The 17,248-nt window shown below is 36.6% G+C and overlaps 1 protein-coding gene across 2 annotated transcripts in view; it reads left to right on the top strand.

Annotated features, from left to right (window-relative positions):
* LOC111801458 (sister chromatid cohesion protein PDS5 homolog A-like) overlaps positions 1 to 17,248 on the top strand; it is a 17,605-nt gene extending 357 nt beyond the window's left edge. Inside the window, exons 2-34 of one of the 2 annotated variants that reach the window (XM_023685463.1) lie at positions 1 to 99; positions 864 to 1,067; positions 1,157 to 1,338; positions 2,231 to 2,357; positions 2,442 to 2,660; positions 3,560 to 3,776; positions 3,901 to 4,046; positions 4,150 to 4,295; positions 6,902 to 7,051; positions 7,169 to 7,217; positions 7,294 to 7,485; positions 8,200 to 8,382; positions 8,747 to 8,901; positions 8,989 to 9,115; positions 9,225 to 9,374; positions 9,463 to 9,522; positions 9,657 to 9,793; positions 9,908 to 10,025; positions 10,182 to 10,316; positions 10,399 to 10,595; positions 10,817 to 10,973; positions 11,097 to 11,240; positions 11,950 to 12,039; positions 12,136 to 12,792; positions 12,900 to 13,016; positions 13,256 to 13,329; positions 13,843 to 13,894; positions 14,024 to 14,110; positions 14,195 to 14,232; positions 15,956 to 16,018; positions 16,097 to 16,254; positions 16,378 to 16,775; positions 16,855 to 17,248. In XM_023685463.1, the coding sequence (XP_023541231.1) occupies positions 7 to 99; positions 864 to 1,067; positions 1,157 to 1,338; positions 2,231 to 2,357; positions 2,442 to 2,660; positions 3,560 to 3,776; positions 3,901 to 4,046; positions 4,150 to 4,295; positions 6,902 to 7,051; positions 7,169 to 7,217; positions 7,294 to 7,485; positions 8,200 to 8,382; positions 8,747 to 8,901; positions 8,989 to 9,115; positions 9,225 to 9,374; positions 9,463 to 9,522; positions 9,657 to 9,793; positions 9,908 to 10,025; positions 10,182 to 10,316; positions 10,399 to 10,595; positions 10,817 to 10,973; positions 11,097 to 11,240; positions 11,950 to 12,039; positions 12,136 to 12,792; positions 12,900 to 13,016; positions 13,256 to 13,329; positions 13,843 to 13,894; positions 14,024 to 14,110; positions 14,195 to 14,232; positions 15,956 to 16,018; positions 16,097 to 16,254; positions 16,378 to 16,775; positions 16,855 to 16,896 (5,064 nt within the window). In that variant the 5' untranslated portion in view covers positions 1 to 6 and the 3' untranslated portion in view covers positions 16,897 to 17,248. Of the gene's footprint in view, positions 100 to 863; positions 1,068 to 1,156; positions 1,339 to 2,230; positions 2,358 to 2,441; positions 2,661 to 3,559; positions 3,777 to 3,900; positions 4,047 to 4,149; positions 4,296 to 6,901; positions 7,052 to 7,168; positions 7,218 to 7,293; positions 7,486 to 8,199; positions 8,383 to 8,746; positions 8,902 to 8,988; positions 9,116 to 9,224; positions 9,375 to 9,462; positions 9,523 to 9,656; positions 9,794 to 9,907; positions 10,026 to 10,181; positions 10,317 to 10,398; positions 10,596 to 10,816; positions 10,974 to 11,096; positions 11,241 to 11,949; positions 12,040 to 12,135; positions 12,793 to 12,899; positions 13,017 to 13,249; positions 13,330 to 13,842; positions 13,895 to 14,023; positions 14,111 to 14,194; positions 14,233 to 15,955; positions 16,019 to 16,096; positions 16,255 to 16,377; positions 16,776 to 16,854 lie in introns of both variants that reach the window. The other variant, XM_023685462.1, reaches the window with a different exon arrangement.

Genomic DNA, 17,248 nt, shown 5'->3' with positions numbered 1-17,248 from the left:
CCCGCCATGGCCCAAAAGCTTCAGCACCAGCTCAAGGACGTGGGATCCAAGCTCCAGACTCCTCCTCCCACTAAAGATGCTCTCATTAAGCTCTTGAAGGTACCCATTGCTCTATTCTGCTTCTCTTCCACCTCGTCTCTTACTGCAGATTTTCTTACCTTTTAAGCCAAATTCACGCTCCTCTTTCCTCTCTTTGGATGTGGAACGAGCTGCCAAACCAGAACTACATGGAATTCGTCTTTTGAGTTTTGGGTTTTGCTTGTTTTTCGAGGAATTGAAGCTTTGACTCAGCCGTTTGTTTTTTCTGTTTCCTTGGCCATTTTCGACTTCGGGGTTTCGATTTCTATGCTTTTCGGAATTCTAATGGGGGGGTTCTGTGAAGTCTGTTCTGAAGTCAAAATTCTTCACTGTCGTGTCTTCAATCGAGGGCGTTGGGTTGAATTATGCCCTATTACTGCCCTCGATTGATTGTTCTTGAAGATTTGTTTATGCCCGATAAGGAGAGAATAATTTTCTCGACCCTATAGTTCTGCATTGAGCTCTGGAAGTTTTGATTCAGCAGGATCTAGGTTTTTTGAGTGAATTTTTTTCCGGCTTTCATTGGGATTTGATGCATGCATGTTTCCGGCTACTCGTTTGGCTTCGAAATTCTTATGAATTGCTTAGCTATTATATACTCTTAATTGAAACTAGCTCAAATCCTGTTAGTAACCCACTTCCGCTCTAGATTTTGAATTGTTCATCTACTAATAAGGCGCTAAAAGAATATAGTTTTATCTCTACCCTTTACTGTTCGTTGCTGAGAACAGCAATTATAGTTATGCATTCAAGTGTGTCATGGTTTGCTGTCTTTGGATTTGCAGCAAGCTGCAGGGTACCTTTCTGAATTGGATCAATCACCGTCAGCTTCAATTTTGGAGTCGATGCAACCTTTTATCAATGCAGTTATCAAGCCGGAATTGCTTCAACACCAAGATAGAGATGTCAAACTTCTAGTTGCTACATGTATTTGTGAAATAACACGAATAACAGCACCTGAAGCTCCATATAGTGATGATGTTTTAAAGGTAATCTTGGCGGATGGAATTGGATTGTGTACTTATCTGATTTATTAGTTAGACTATGCTGTGGTCTAACTAAGTACATCTGCTTGCAGGACATCTTTCACCTGATAGTGGGTACTTTTAGTGGATTAAATGATACTAATGGCCCTTCATTTGGTAGGAGAGTTGTCATCTTGGAGACACTTGCTAAATATAGGTCGTGTGTTGTAATGTTGGACCTTGATTGTGATGATCTGGTCAATGAAATGTTCAGCACGTTTCTTGCCGTTGCCAGGTTTGTATGACATATATGCTCTATGTAAGTTATGTCGTTGCCGTTGTTGGGTTTGGATACCTTTTCAAATTACGTCTGCAGTTTGGTACGGTTTTTGTTCTTGATTATAGCTGAGTACTGTACATTATTGTATTGGTTCTTCACAATGAGTCTCACTGTATATTAAGAAAAATTTTAAAAATACAAAGACTACAAAACTAATGGTGTACAAATTTATGGAATTGAATTGAGCTCAAGCTTGAACTATACAGATTCTGTGATTAAAACACATTATCAAAGTTTCTCGTTAGTTCAACGATCCTTTTAAGATAGAGGCAACTGTGGTCAGGTGGCCTTGAGCCAAATCTTGTCCCCGTTAAGAAAAACCTAGAGGACTAACCATCTCCCTTCTGCTTTGGGATTGACGACATATTTCTACCACGGAGACCACAGATAATGCTAACATTTGTTGAGGTATTAAATACAGTGGAAGGATCTCCCCCACCCTATTTACAACTTCAGAACATTTCACCTATTATCTGGAAGAGATGTGTGAGAAAATGTCTTGAGGAGGGTAATTGAAAAAGAGCACGGGGGTGTAGGTTAGTATTGAGAGACAGTTCGAGTGTAGTTAATGAGTTAGTAATAGGAGAGAGCAGATAAATAGCCTGAGGGAAAGGATGATAGTCCTTGTATTACGTGAGGATTGTATAGACGAGTTTGGAGCTTTTTGAAAGCTTCCTTTGTTAGCTTGTCCTTTCTCCGAGTTTAAAAATTCAAAGATAATTCTTCTTTGCTATGTCAATATTATTTGCAATTAGTCTTTGTTAGAGATTTAGCTTATGTGTTAAACTTTCTATTATTATCATTTCAAGATATCTTCTATGCACCTAATTATAATTGACCAACACAGGGAGGATCATCCTGAAAGTGTTATCTCATCGATGCAAACTATAATGGTTGTTCTCTTAGAGGAAAGTGAGGACATCAGAGAGGAGCTCTTATTTACTCTATTATCGACTTTAGGTCGCAATAAAAGTGTAAGTTTCCTTTTTACCAGGGCACACAAATTTTCTTTTTGAATATGTCGATACACTGTTACTGAAATGATGCTTCATGATCAGAATGTTTCTTCGGCTGCAAGGAAGCTTGCTATGAATGTGATACAGAATTCTGCTGAAAAACTTGAAGCTGCTGTAAAACAGTTTATTGTAACTTCAATGTCAGGAGAAAACAAACCACCATACAATCTGATTGATTACCATGAAGTTATTTATGACATATATTGCTGCGCCCCGCAGATTCTATCTGGGATTGCTGCATACCTCATAGGAGAGTTACTGGTAAAGTCTGTTGGCGACTCTTGTTAGTTCATTTGTCTGTTTGTTTCAGTGTTCTAATAAATTTGGAGTGAATGGGATGGCATGCTTTGAATCTCACTGCAAACTTGTAATTACAATCTACTGGTGATTTTAGTTCTGTGATTCACTTGCCTAATCTGTTAGTGGCTATTCGAACATGATAACCATTAGTTTTGTAGCAAATTTATCAGTGATCTCGTATGCGGAATTGTATATTAATTATTGTATTAGCTTTGTTGAGTATGATTGTGTTTTGTTTTGTTTTTTTATAGACGTTCTAGTTCCTCAATCATCTGAAGTTCACTCTTATTCTCTCTCCTCCTCTCACTTTGTTCTGCCTTTCTGGCCCTCCCAAGATTTCGTACCTTTCAATGGTGTTTGATCTCCCTGTTCCTACAGGGAGTTTTGAGTGTCCTGCATTTAGGTGCTTGGTTCAATACACGTCGTTGGAAGCAGGGTTTTACCATAAGTGCGGATGTAATAGAGTTAGAGTTTGGAAATATGGAAATGCAATACTGTCCTTACGAAGTTGAGCTGGGTTCTTTAGCATGGGTTTATTTTATGTTCAGAGATACCTTAGACTCCCGTACATCGCAAAATTCTACCATACATACGAAAATCTGTTTTTGCAAATAAGTTTTGTGTTCAGCTCTTGAACAGATATGGCATTGTTTATAACAGTCGTGTTTCTTGTGTAAAAGAAAGAAAGGAATAAAAAGAAAAGAGATAGCGGAAGGTATTGTTAATTCCATATGTTTCGTACGTACGCACATAAATATATATACTTTTTCTTGTAGGAAACTGATAACATTAAAGATGTAGTGTAGATTATTGATTACTTTCAGTTTCTATTTCTTATCGGTCCTGAAAAATATCTGCAGACTGATCAGCTGGATACTCGTGTAAAGGCCGTTGGATTGGTGGGAGACCTGTTTTCTCTACCTGGCTCTTCTATATCTGAAGTTTTTCAGCCGGTTTTCTCAGAGTTTCTAAAAAGACTGACAGATAGGGTTGTTGAGGTTCGTATGTCTGTCCTAGTGCATGTGAAGAGCTGTCTACTATCCAATCCTCTTAGAGATGAAGCATCTGAAATCATTTGTAAGTGTTCTATGTTTTCTTACTTTCTGTTCCTTTATTTATTTGTTTCTTTTTTGATGGGTTGATTAATGATTTAACCGTTGGTAACCTCGGCTGATATCAATTTTGGTTTGGCCATCTGTAGCTGCCCTTTCTGACCGGCTGTTGGACTTCGATGAAAATGTGCGGAAACAAGTTGTTTCTGTAATTTGTGATGTGGCATGTCTTTCCTTGAATGCAATTCCGCTTGATACTATAAAGCTCGTTGCTGAACGCCTTCGAGATAAATCTGTACACATCCATCTTCTCTGATCTATTACTACTGTTTAAACTTATGTAGTGAATATCATCATTCATGACGAAATCCAATATTCTTTCCTGTTCTCTTATCCAGCTACTTGTTAAAAAATATACAATGGAGAGGCTAGCTGAGATCTACAAGGTCTATTCTGTGAAATCTTCTGCTGAATCAACCAATCCCGACGATTTCACTTGGATTCCTGGGAGGATTTTGAGATGCTTTTACGACAAGGATTTCAGGTCAGTCTAAGTTTATTTGTCTTAAATTGAGAAACAAAAGTTTCAATCTGTGATAAGAAAATATTTTAATATCACTAGAGAAACTTGGTAGGTCAATATCCATTTGTGCGTTTAACGTGTTTTACTCTCAATTCCGATAATTATAATGGCATGTTTAGGCTGTCGATATTGTTTCATGAGTATGAATATTAAATTTTTTAGATTAAAATGTCAGATAAAAAATGTCTGTGTTTGGATATGTCGAATAATTGAAGTCTGGGAGTTGAATGTCTGTGTTTGAATATGGAGAATAATTAATGTTTGTATTTATTTTGGAAGTTTTGTTCTTGGAATTTAAATAATATGTTTATGAACTAATCAAAATAATAATAAAAAAAAAGACTAGAAAAATTATGATTAGTATTGAACTTATATTAAAACAATTTAAAATTAACGTTTATTTATTTTTATTTAATTATCAATGAAAATTTGTTGTTATCACTCTCTCACATAATAAAATAATTATTAAATTATTATATAGGCTTGCTTGTGAAAAAAACAAATTAAAATTTTAGATTTAACTAATTAAAATATTTATATTAGATAATTATGTAAAAATAAATAATAAATTAAAGCAATTGAATTTAATTTTTTTACTAAGTAGAAAGAAAACAATTAAATAAATATAAATTAATTAAAATGTTAATAATATTTTATATGATATAGTTAAAATAATGATTTTTAATGTATTATTTTTTTAGAAAATAAATTTTAAATGTATTATTTACAATTTTATTAAGTCTAAGTAATGATTCATAATAATAATTATAATAAAATTAATTAATTAATTAGATTATAGTGTTGTTGTTAATCTCTTGTGTATAAAAATGTCACTTATATGGAGGCAGTTGAATGAGTTCTAAATTTTTGTAGATAAGAATATCTTGGGTTTTAAAAAGTGAAGACTAGTGAAACAATTACTGATGTTAAATATCTGTCTGAAAACCATGGAAAAACACATGAAACAAACAGGTCCTAAGGGTTTTTAATAATTTTTTTTTGATAAAATCCCAAAGAATCCGTATTGTTCTCGCTCCTTTTGTCTTTTTTAAGGAACTATGATTTCATTTTTTGAATGAAATATACAAAAAGGAAGGGTGGGGTGGACTACAAAAAACTTGTCCCTTGGGCAATGAGATTAGTAAGACTAATTCTGGAAGGGTATGAAGCTCTAAAAAGACCAAATCTATAAGTTGTCGAAAGGACAGAGATTCCAAACGAAGGCCGAGTTAGCCCAAGAACTTCTTCTAATCCCTGGAAGGACAGCCCGGGAAGGTGTAAGCTAAGAAGTTGGGAAGATCGGCTAAAGAACCATTGCCGACCAAGAACTTCCAACATGAAAGTTCAGAAGCTATAAGAAAAGGAGCAGGATATAGAAAGATGGATTTGGGATTCAGTATTCCTTTTGCTAGACGCACCAGCTTGGATATAAACGAATGAGAGGCATGCTTGTTTGGAGATGTCCCCTGTGTTGATACCCCCATGGGTAAGCTCTCAAACGAACCAAAAAAATGATCTTTTTGGGATATCTGCCACACCCAAAATACTGTTAAACAAAGGATCCTTCTCGAAATCATGGCTGTTAGTCAGAGCACATTATTGAGATTTATCCGAGAAGTTCATGGATAGTTCTAGGGTCAAAACCATCTGTCAGACTCTTCCTTTATCGACACGGAAGAGGGTGTATTCCAAACCTAAGAGATGGTTGTAATTATTCCGTTGGAAAGCTTGTGAAGTATGGGGAAGGAGATGCTAGAGGCCAACTTATTCCAATGGTCAGTCCAGAATAAAGTGTTCATACCATTGCCAATCTTCTTTTTAATCCTCTCATGAATGCTGCTGCTCAGCTTAGAGATGTAATGCCAAGGAGCTTTGGTTGAGCTTTATAAGAAGGGAACAGTTAAATATGTTCACCGGACGAAGAATAGTACTTGGCATGCCCCAACTTGCACCAAAGGGTGAATACTTCATGGATAAACTTCGAAAACCTTTTGGCAAGAAGAGCTTTGTTCCTCTGATTTATGTTGCCATTACCTAAACCCCCCACGAGACCGGCTTCTGGGTGTTTCTCCAATTAACATTTTATCGACCACCCTCCATTTTGGGGCCTTCCCAAAAGAAGTTTTTCGGCCTTTTTTAGCCGATAAAACCACCTTGGTAGGCCTTCTTAAAGGACAAGTAATAGATTGACAGGTTAGACAGTGTGGCTTGAATTAGGTCCTTAACTAATCTTATAGACAAGTTATAATAACTATTGAATCATTTTCTCTTAATACCAATATTTATCAAATTATGATGGTTAACGAGGTTGATTATTTATTTTTTCTCTGTTTCATGCTTCAAGCTCTTGCAGTAAGGTGTGTTCAATAGTTGTTTGAAGGAACTGCTTGCTACTTTATGATAGATAGTTTGCTTTTGTAACTTTTAGCTTTGGCTATTGGTGCCGTAAGCATTGATTTCCTACCATCCTCCCATGTATTGGATCTCCATTCTTTTTTGATTGGTGTTGTGTGAGTGAATGGATAAGCTTGATCTCAGGTTATTGATTTTTAGACTATGATTTGCAGATCTGAAATAATTGAATCTATTCTTTGTGGGTCACTTTTCCCATCTGAGTTTCCAGTAAAGGATAGAGTTAAACATTTGCTCCAAGTCTTCTCAACGTTTGACAAAATTGAACTCAAGGCTCTGGAGAAGATTCTGGAGCAAAAACAAAGGTATGCATTTTTGTGACCAAGAACCTTAAGTGAGTTTGTAAGCACCTCACAATCCTACAACAAGTAAATAACAGTTGGTTCACTGATTTCCATTGTGGGTTCTCGTTAATTTTGCAGGTTGCAGCAAGAGATGCAGAGGTACCTGTCTCTTAGGCAAATGAACCAGGTTTGTGAATATTCCATCTATGATGTTTATTTAGTAACGATGGGAAGAGTTAACGATTTTGATTGGTGAGCTGCAGGGTGGTGATGTTCCTGAGACCCAGAAGAAAATACTGTTCAGCTTTCGAATAATGTCTCGGTCATTTGCTGATTCTGCAAAATCTGAGGAAAATTTTCAGATTCTTGATCAATTGAAAGATGCCAATGTCTGGAGGATTTTGAGCAATCTTATTGATCCAAACACCAGCTTCCATCAAGCTTGCAACTTGCGGGTGAGAAACAAATTACTGTATAGACATTTAAACACCTCAAACATCTCTCCCTTGTCAAGCATGGGAGCTTTTTTATCCATGAATTGAACGTATATTAAGTCCCCATCTTTTATTTATTATTTAGTTCTTGAAGATCAACTGCTCCCTTTACCAAGTTTAAAGCCAAAACATTCTGGTTTTCTCAAAGGAGATTCAGGAGTGAATTAAGTTTTATGTCTATTGAGCCTCAATTGCTAAAGAGTGCAGAAATTGCCCTCTATGTCTGAGTAGATAGTCGGCAGTCGTACCAGAAGATACCACAATAACTACACTATAATCCTTTTTTCCCTAAATAACTTCAAAGTGCTTGTTTCTGTAGCCTCTATGAAGTTTTGAATTACATATTGATTTTCAATGAGAAAAAAAGTTGAACAAAATGCATGGAAAAAGCCTGCGGAAAACCTTTCCAAGTGGTACAACTCAAAACAGTCATGATTAGAAGAGTCCTTGTATAAGGCATAAACACAATTCTTAACTAATTTCCACCCTTTTTATTGCCAATGTTATACTGATTTACAAATCCATCCGAGAAGATTGCATTTGTGGTTGGGGTTTAGTTGTTTATTTTGATACTAAAATTTCATCTACCTCTGTAGATATTATGAGGAACCTACATTTGCTTTAGATTTCGAAGAAAGATTTGTAATGAGACATTTTTGTTTTTGATGCTTTCAGGATGAGTTGCTTAAAATACTGGGCGAGAAACACCGCTTGTATGATTTTCTGAACTCATTATCTTTGAAGTGTTCCTATTTACTTTTCAACAAGGAACATGTAAAAGAAATCCTTCAGGAAGTGGAGATTCAAAAATCTTCTGGTAGCATGCAGGACATTAAATCGTCTATGACTATGTTAGTGGTAAAAACCCGTCATCTCTTAATCTTTCATCTTTATATGAAGTAATCTCAGTGATGCTATTGTCTACTCTCTTGTACTATAGCCTACCTTTCTGACGATTTTGCACGTTGTGATTTGTGTTTAAGGCATCAGCACAATGATCTGTGTTATATTTGCTTTTGGGTGACTTTGTGTATTAGTAATGAATGTATATAAGAATGGCTGTATAGCTAAAACATAATGTGATGTCAATTGATAATGCTTAGCTATCTGCTTGAACAAGTTGCAACATTTTGTACTTCCAATATGTCGAAGTTTATGTGCTTAAGCTTATCTACCTGCCTAAAAAAAAAGATTAACGTTCTCCCGGATATTTTTTTCACAGATTCTTGCACGCTTCAGTCCTATGTTATTCAGTGGGTCTGAGGAGGTGCTAATCAATTTTCTTAAAGATGACAACGAGATAATAAAAGAAGGAATTCTGCATGTTTTAGCAAAAGCTGGTGGTACAATCCGTGAACAATTGGCCGTCTCATCAAGGTATAGCTGAAGAATTTACCATATTAGAAATTTAGAACTTGGTTATTGAATATTTGTATTGCCGATCTTCCTGTCATTTATTTCCAGCTCCATAGACCTTATATTAGAGCGGCTGTGCTTAGAAGGCACTAGAAGACAGGCCAAGTATGCTGTACATGCGTTGGCTGCTATAACAAAAGATGACGGGCTAAAATCACTTTCTGTTCTGTACAAGGTTTGTTTCAACGTTTTCATGAACAAACTTGTAATCATTTTCAAAACGAATGATCTCGTGACGTCATTATGGTCCTTACATGATTCAAAACTTCTTAAATTTTTTTTAGAGGCTTGTGGATATGCTTGAGGAGAAGACTCATTTGCCTGCTGTACTTCAGTCTCTGGGATGTATAGCTCAGACAGCAATGCCTGTTTTCGAAACCAGAGAGAACGAAATTGAAGAGTTTATTAAAAACCAGATTCTTAAATGTGATTCTGTGAGTTTCCATCACGGGTTCTCTGTGTTATTCCTTGTGTATGACTTGATGATAGTTAGATTCATGATTGCTAATGCTTCTATTTCAGGATGTGGAAGATGATGCAAAAACATCTTGGGAGAACAGAAGTGAGCCGTGCTTGTTAAAGGTTGGGCACGTTTGGTTGTTTCTTTCTCCCCTCCTCTCTCACACACACATTTGTTTCAACAGAAAATAACTAATGATTTCCATTGAAGATTCACAAGATAACATAAACTTTTGATATTTGGTTCCGAGAAACAGATATTCGCCATGAAGACATTGGTCAAGAGCTACTTACCTGTTAAGGATGCTCACCTCCGTCTTGGAATCAATAATCTTCTAGAGATCCTTGGTAACATGCTTGCCCATGGAGAAATATCCCAAGATATAAAATCAAGGTAACCATATCAATATCGGAATACTTTTTATTATATTGCAGTTTACGAGTGTTTTGTGTAACAAGCATTTGTTGTACGAGGCGTGAAAGTTGCTAAAGTCTTTCCGTTTTACAGTTCAGTTGACAAAGCCCATTTAAGACTTGCAGCTGCAAAGGCAATTCTTCGACTATCGAAGCAATGGGATGATAAGATACCAATTACTACTTTTCACTTAACCTTAAAAATACCAGAGGCAAGTTCACATAAAAGTTTATGCTCATATTTTATCTTCTTAACCTCTCATATAAGGCAGTATGGAAACTTATTCTTGGCATTATCATTTTGAAGAAGTAGTTTATTTGTGAATGCAAGATTAATTGGGGCTTTTGCATGTTTTGGTGTCTTGTAGATCACGTTTCCTCAAGCTGGGAAAGTATTCTTGAGCAAAGTTCATCAATACATCAAGGACAGAATGTTGGATGCAAAATATGCATGTGCATTCCTATTTAACATAAATGGTTCCAATCCGTCTGAGTTCGATGAGGTAATTACACTAGACTTGATAGGAACTGATTGGCATTTCAATTATTTCTTTTGATAATTTCATGTACAATTTGAATTAACAGGAGAAACAAAATCTGGCTGATATTATTCAAATGCATCACCAAGCTAAAGCACGGCAACTGTCAATGCAATCCGAAGCCAATCCAATGGCAGCTTATCCTGAATACATAATACCATACTTGGTTCATGCCCTTGCTCATCATTCGTGTCCAGATGTTGATGAATGCAAGGATGTCAAAGCATATGAATTAATATATAGGCAAGAATATCTCACAATATCGCTTATATTTATTCTGGAGATATAGTTATATTAGAAAAGCCAATAGCTTAACGAGAAATATATATTTCAAAAAGGGAAAGGTTGCACCATCTCGAGACCAAAACGATATTTGGTTTTAATAACTCTTGAGAAAAGAGCCTTATTTGGGAAGATTCTATACTCATTAACATTTTCGATAATCATCTTTTTTTGGACTTCAGGCGATTGCACCTGATTCTTTCTCTACTAGTGCATAAAGATGAAGATGTCAAGTCAGAGGCTAATATCGCCAAGGAGAAGGAAAACATATCTACCATATTTTCCATCTTTCATTGTATTAAAAATAGTGAAGACGTAGTTGATGCAGCGAAGTCGAAGGTTAGAAGACAGTAATATCTTGTTGGCTTCTATTCTCCCATTCTATTTTATTTTCTTTTAAGATTCTTAACCCAAGAGGACTGCAACAACTACATTTGATAATTTTAATCATTGGATTCTCAGATTTCATATGCACTTTGTGATCTTGGATTGTCAATTGTTAAGAGATTGGCCCTGAAAGAGGATGATTTACAAGACCTGACTGTACCAATTTCTCTGCCTCCCATATTGTACAAATTGAAGGAGAAGAAAGGAGATGATTCTGTGGTAAGTTAAAACTAATTTGGTTTAATAGGTACTTTACTCAACAAGTTTGCATATGTCTCTCATATTTGACTTCTGCTTTGTTTTGCTGCTCTGAGCCTTTCTTTTATATAGGCGCCTCCTATACATGTCAAGCGGGTTCTTTTATTTTTTTAATTATTTAATAAATTTACACATGCTAGTAGATGCAAAATGTTTATTTATTTATTCATATAACAAATGCAAGTATTTGTTTCGGAAAATTTATATAATTGATAGTTTGAATTAAATGAAAATGAACTTAATTGTTGACTTGTGAAGATTATCAATTGCAGATTGTGGATAAAAACGTTATAAGATGTTTCTTCCAACATTTTCCTTTAGTATTGTAATGATATTGAGAGCTGGGAATCAGTAAATTTTAGAACCAGTCATGGTTATAATGCTGGTAGAGGAACGAGTGCCAGCGAGGGGAACGAAACATTCCTTTTAAGGGTGTGGAAACCTCTCTCTAGCAGACACGTTTTAAAAAACTTGAGGGGAAGCTCGGAAGAGAAAACCCAAAGAGGACAGTATCCGCTAGCGGTGGGCTTGGGCCGTTACGCTAGGAATCCAAGTTGAATCCTAAAGTGTAACCTCCTCTCTTCTAAATAGAAGTGGAAGCATTATATTTGGTTCATGCATTATGGTTTGGTGCTTGTCTTCCACTGATATGATTGTATGTCTTTGACAGGCTGGTCAAACTGAAGGTGAAGCACAAACGTGGTTGGTTGAGGAAAATGTTCTGGCTCACTTTGAGTCACTCAAGTTAGAATCAAATGAGGTTGTATGTTCTATTACCATGAGTGGTTGTATGTATGACTACATCATATTTTATATTTGAACTTCCTAAATCCTAACATTATTTTTATCAAATCAGATTTCTAAAGAAGCTGCTGCAGATGAGGTTCAGAATAAAGATGAAAAAGATGGAAATGATGTGCCTCTAGGAAAAATGCTAAAAGGTATAAAGTCACATGGATCAAGGGAAAAGAAAGATAAAAAGGACAAAAAGGTCAAGAAGAAACCGATTGAAAAGAAAAATGCTGAAAACGATGTTGATATCTTGACAATGGTAAGGGAAATAAATTTTACTACCAGCGAACTTAAATCGAGCAACGGTCATGAAGATTTTCTTGGTAAGGGAATGAATGTGGATTCACCTGCAAAGAGCAAAAAAAGGAAACCTAGTGATGCAACTTCTGCTCCAATTCCCAAACACAAGAGGTCATCATCTAATCAAAGTCGTTCTAGATCCAAAAGTACTTCGAAGGGACGTGCACCTGGTTCAGGAAATACCTTACTTCAAGGAGAAGTTTCTCCACTAGAGTCGAGTGAAATCGACATGGGGAATAACCATGATTCAGATGATGATGTATCCAAGGAGAAGGAGATTGGTGGAAGTGGCGAGTCGGATTTATTGGTCAAATGTTTGAAAAAGCCTACAGGTTCTTCCAAAACTAAAGCTAAAGGCTCAGGCATGAGTCATTATGATGAGGAAAACGACCTTGAAGATTCAAGTGACCTTGATGTTAAGGTGGCATCTTAACTATGTCTTCTTCATCCCTTCCCCCCTTTTTATATGTAGACCTTGCGAGTATCGGGAGTTGCTTACTCGCACCATTCCTTCTATTTAACTTGCAGCATTCTAGTGTGCTGAAGAAGGTTGATAAGAACAACACGAGTAACTTGAAATCCAAATCCTCAAGTGGTGGGGCTGTGAAGAAGAGGAAACGAAGAAGTATTGCCGGATTAGCAAAGGTATGCTGATAGTGATATGCGCGTTAATCTAACCATGATGTCTACTTGATGTGCTCAAGTATGTAGTATGCAGAACTAATCCAAAGTTCATCTGTTGATACAAAAGTGAACCTTCAACATAATCTAGTATTAATATCCATTCTTATGATTGTGTTACGTTATTAAATCCTTTCCAAATTTATTGTCTTGCTAAAATTATATGGTGCCCTAACTGATACAGTTCTTAAATGTAGTGTCAGTTCAAGTATGGTGAAAATGATATTGAAGACTTAAGTGGATGCAGAATTAAAGTTTGGTGGCCCATGGATAAACAGTGAGTATCTACCTTATTTGTCACATGTAGATAGTTTCTTCGCTCTTGTTTTCTTTAAGAAGCAATGTTCGAAAAAATTTCCGTCACGCCTAGTTTGGTTCCACTTCATTCTTGAATGCAAGTATCTGACTCTTCGGTGCCTCTTGAAAAATCTCCGGTGGGCTCACTTTTGTTTGAAACGTCTGCCTTTAACGTGACGAGTAACTTGCCCAAACAATTAAATGAAATGTGCTGTGGTAGTGTTGGGTAAAGTTTTGCGTTCACGGACACACACACTCGCTCACCATTATTTCTTTGTTGAATATTATGTATATACTTTTTTGAGATCTCTCTAGCACGATGTTGGGATTGACCAATTATCACTTAAGTTAACGAATTATTATTAGGAGGAAATGAAAAAACAAATTAGTTTTCAAGTCTTTAATTTTGATGTTTTTGTATTCCTTTGATGATTGATACTAATTATATTATTATCACCATCTCTCATATGTGTATCATTTTAAAAATTTTCAGATTCTATAAAGGCACAGTGAAATCTTATGATCCAATAAATAGGAAACACGTGGTAGGCTGCGCCATCTTACCTTTCCTTTCCCTGATTTCTTTTGATTCTTGGCGCTTGACAAAGCCAATTATTTGTTGTTTAACTCCTGGCAAAGTTCCTTATATTTTTTCAACGATTTTAATATACAAGATACTATATGATGATGGAGATGTTGAAGTTCTCAAACTCGAGAAGGAGCGATGGGAGGTCATTGACAGTGATCACAAGACTTCAAAGGTATGTGAACTGTAGCCCATCTCCTTCATATTGCCTCAAATTGTTTGACAGATTCTTATGAGTTTTCCATTTTGTAATTTACAGAAACTAAAACTGTCCAGGAGTCTTCCTTCCCTCGAAGTGTAAGTTCTATCTCTTAGAAGTCTATTTCATTTTATTTTTATCAGACCACATTCAGATGCATATGTAAAATGCTGTGTTTAATTGGGCTTCCTTTACCCCCCACAAAAACATTGTATTAACGAGGAGGATTGCGAAAGGAATCCAAGCCCCACCTCCTCCCCTTCCCTTGGCTCCGATGCTAATGCCGATGGCGGTCTCCAATCACCCCCCCTAAAAAAAACTCATTTCTAGCCTTCTGCCATCATCTCTCCGGTCTCGGAGCTTTTTGTTTCTGTCTTCATTAACTTTTTTGTCCTGGCATCCCTTTATGGTATTTTGTCTCTTCTTGACTGATTTTTGGTGTTCGTTTTCTTTTCTTTGGGTTCGCAATATTTTTGAGTTAGTCATGGAGGTGAGAAGTTGCAAGATTCTGAAATCTTTTTACTATTTGGTATGAAAAGAATGGGTTTTTTAGTGGAAGACTTAGCTTTCAATAAGGTAATACCTCTCTCATCTTCTTATCTGGTTTGGCTAGAGCGTTCTTTGACTTCTGCCCATTCCAAAAATTTATATTAAACAATTTCGTGTTGCCTCTGGTTCAATTCAATTAGTAAAACTCTGGTCCTCTTCAAGTTGGTGAATGCACTTAAGGCATAAGGCGCTTTAATAGTATCATAGAAGAGATTAGATTGATGGCGATCCCTTTATCTAATGGTAAGGTTACTTGGTCTCGGTTGGGCGACAGAATTTTGATTAATAATGAGTAGGATGATCATTTTAACAATTCAAGAGCTTCAAGGCAGGTTCGTACATTTTCTGACCATTTTCCCATTCTTGAGGCTGGTGGTTATACTTGGGGTTCATCCCCTTCTCATTCTTTGAATTCTTGGTTGAATTTAAGTGATTGTTTTATGCTTATGGAGGACTCTCTTTCTGAAAATTGTTCGTATGGAGAACTCTCTTTTCAATGTGCAGTGGGTTTTTTTCTTTTCCAAATTTAGTTAAGAGAACGTTCTTCAGCTTCTTATTGGTCCTCTGTTTTCTTTGAGAGTCGGGACCGAGATTTTTATGGGATTAAAGGGATTACAGGACTAGATGGAAGGTAAAGGGTCCAAATATCTCCAGCACTTCTAGGAGCACACACTGACAATGACTAGGGATGATTAAGAATTTTGCTTTCGAATCCTTGTCTCGAGTATTGATTCTTTGGAGATATACGAGAAAATTTGACTGTCTGGGATATTAGATTTTCATGAGGATTGGTAACATCGAAAGCAGGTTTCGAATTCTGATGGTTGAAAATTGCATCAAATCAAAATTTTTCTGAAGTCCAGAGTCCTAGACCTCACTGAGGTTCACACGAGTTCGCCTTATCAACTAGCATAGCCTGCTCAGAACTTCCTAGTCAAATAAGGGTCTTCTGGAATTCAAACTCTGAAGCTGAAAAGAGCTCCTCCGTTGGCTAATCCACAAGGTCATAAAGTCACGGAATCGTAGCGAAACCAGCTACTTTTTAACCGAGGAATCTCCAAAATTAGATTCCCTCATCATTTCCCACTTTTCCAGTTTTGCATCAAACGCGTCAAACGAAGAGAACGAAGTCTTGCTGTAAATGACCATGTGTTTTGTTTGAGATGCTAATCTGTTGTCATCACAAAGTGATTCTGGCATTCACCCTCCCCCCACTTTTGCACTATATAATGTCATTTTGTCCATGTTTTTTTTTAAAAAATTCCTTTGCAGTACTCTTGGCTGGAAGAGTAAAGATTCAGGTGGTTCACGTTCAATCAAGAAACCATTCAAAATGTAAGTAACTCACGCTAGCAATATTGCATCTTTTCTATTTGTTTCATAGCACTTCAATGAAGTTGTACCGTGTTCCAGAACAAAAGGAAAAAGGACACCAAAGAAAAATTTAAAGCATGGTCAAAATGGTACATCAAAGTCAAAAATTTCAGATTCTGGCGTGAAAAAAGGGAGTTCAGACATTTCAAATCCTGGAATTTTCAAAAGCTCTAATGTATATGACGAAATGGACTCAGGTAAAACATGTTTTCATTTCCATGAGCTTGAAATTCTGGCGTGAAGTTCTTACCTGAAAGAAAGTTGTTCATGCTTTGTATAAGAAGGATTGATTTTCTGGTTCTGAGAGTTCATTGTTCCAGGTGATTCTGAAGGAGAGCGTGCACAGACTCTCGCCAAGGAGTTCACAGACCGAGAGGACTCCGATAGGGAAATCAAGTCCGACTCAAAAGGAGGTGAAGGAGATCATCATATTGCGGAATCTGATGAAGAGATGCCTGACGTTGATGATGCAGAAGAGAAACCGGATGCTGATGAACTTGATGAGGATCCTGAGAGTCTTGAGAAACATGCTGACAACGCAAGAGGAAGTAAGGCTCACAAAGAAGACAGGGAAGTCGACGAATCAAGTTCAAGAGAGAACATTGATGACGACAACGACTCCGATTCTGGAAAGAATCAAGGGACTGTAGTCGAACAAAGTAGTCCTGGAGGAGAGCAGAAAGGCGAGGAAGATGAACTTTCTGATGACGAGCCTCTGGTAAGTCATAACTAACCATCCTTGCAATAACCAAATGAATCTTCAAAAAGCTTATATCACCGTTTTTTATCGATTACAGAGCAAATGGAAGCATCGAGCAGGAAAACGAGGCTTGAGATGAAACAGGGATAAAGTTGGTCGGGTCACCTAGTATAGTTGTCCAATAATTTCGAATCGGATTCCAAATGAGCTGCTGGCGGTTTCAGTTAAGAACAAATGTGACAGATCACAGCAGCTACATGTAGAATGTAACATAGCAGTCACAGTTTCTGACGTTTAGGGGATGGAAGTATGAACTAATTAGCTTTTGCAGTAGGAGATAGATGATTAGGTCTCTTGCATATATTCGTATGATACCTTTTCTTTGCTGCCTTTATATGACCTTTGTGATTGATATGTTAAAAAGTGGCACATGTATAGTTTGAGTATACATGTTACAATATATAATGCATTCATGGTTGTTTCAATCTCTA

The sequence above is a fragment of the Cucurbita pepo genome, chromosome LG09 (assembly GCF_002806865.2).
Source record: "Cucurbita pepo subsp. pepo cultivar mu-cu-16 chromosome LG09, ASM280686v2, whole genome shotgun sequence".
Classification (NCBI taxonomy): domain Eukaryota; kingdom Viridiplantae; phylum Streptophyta; class Magnoliopsida; order Cucurbitales; family Cucurbitaceae; genus Cucurbita; species Cucurbita pepo.
This window is presented reverse-complemented; position numbering and strand designations above follow the sequence as displayed.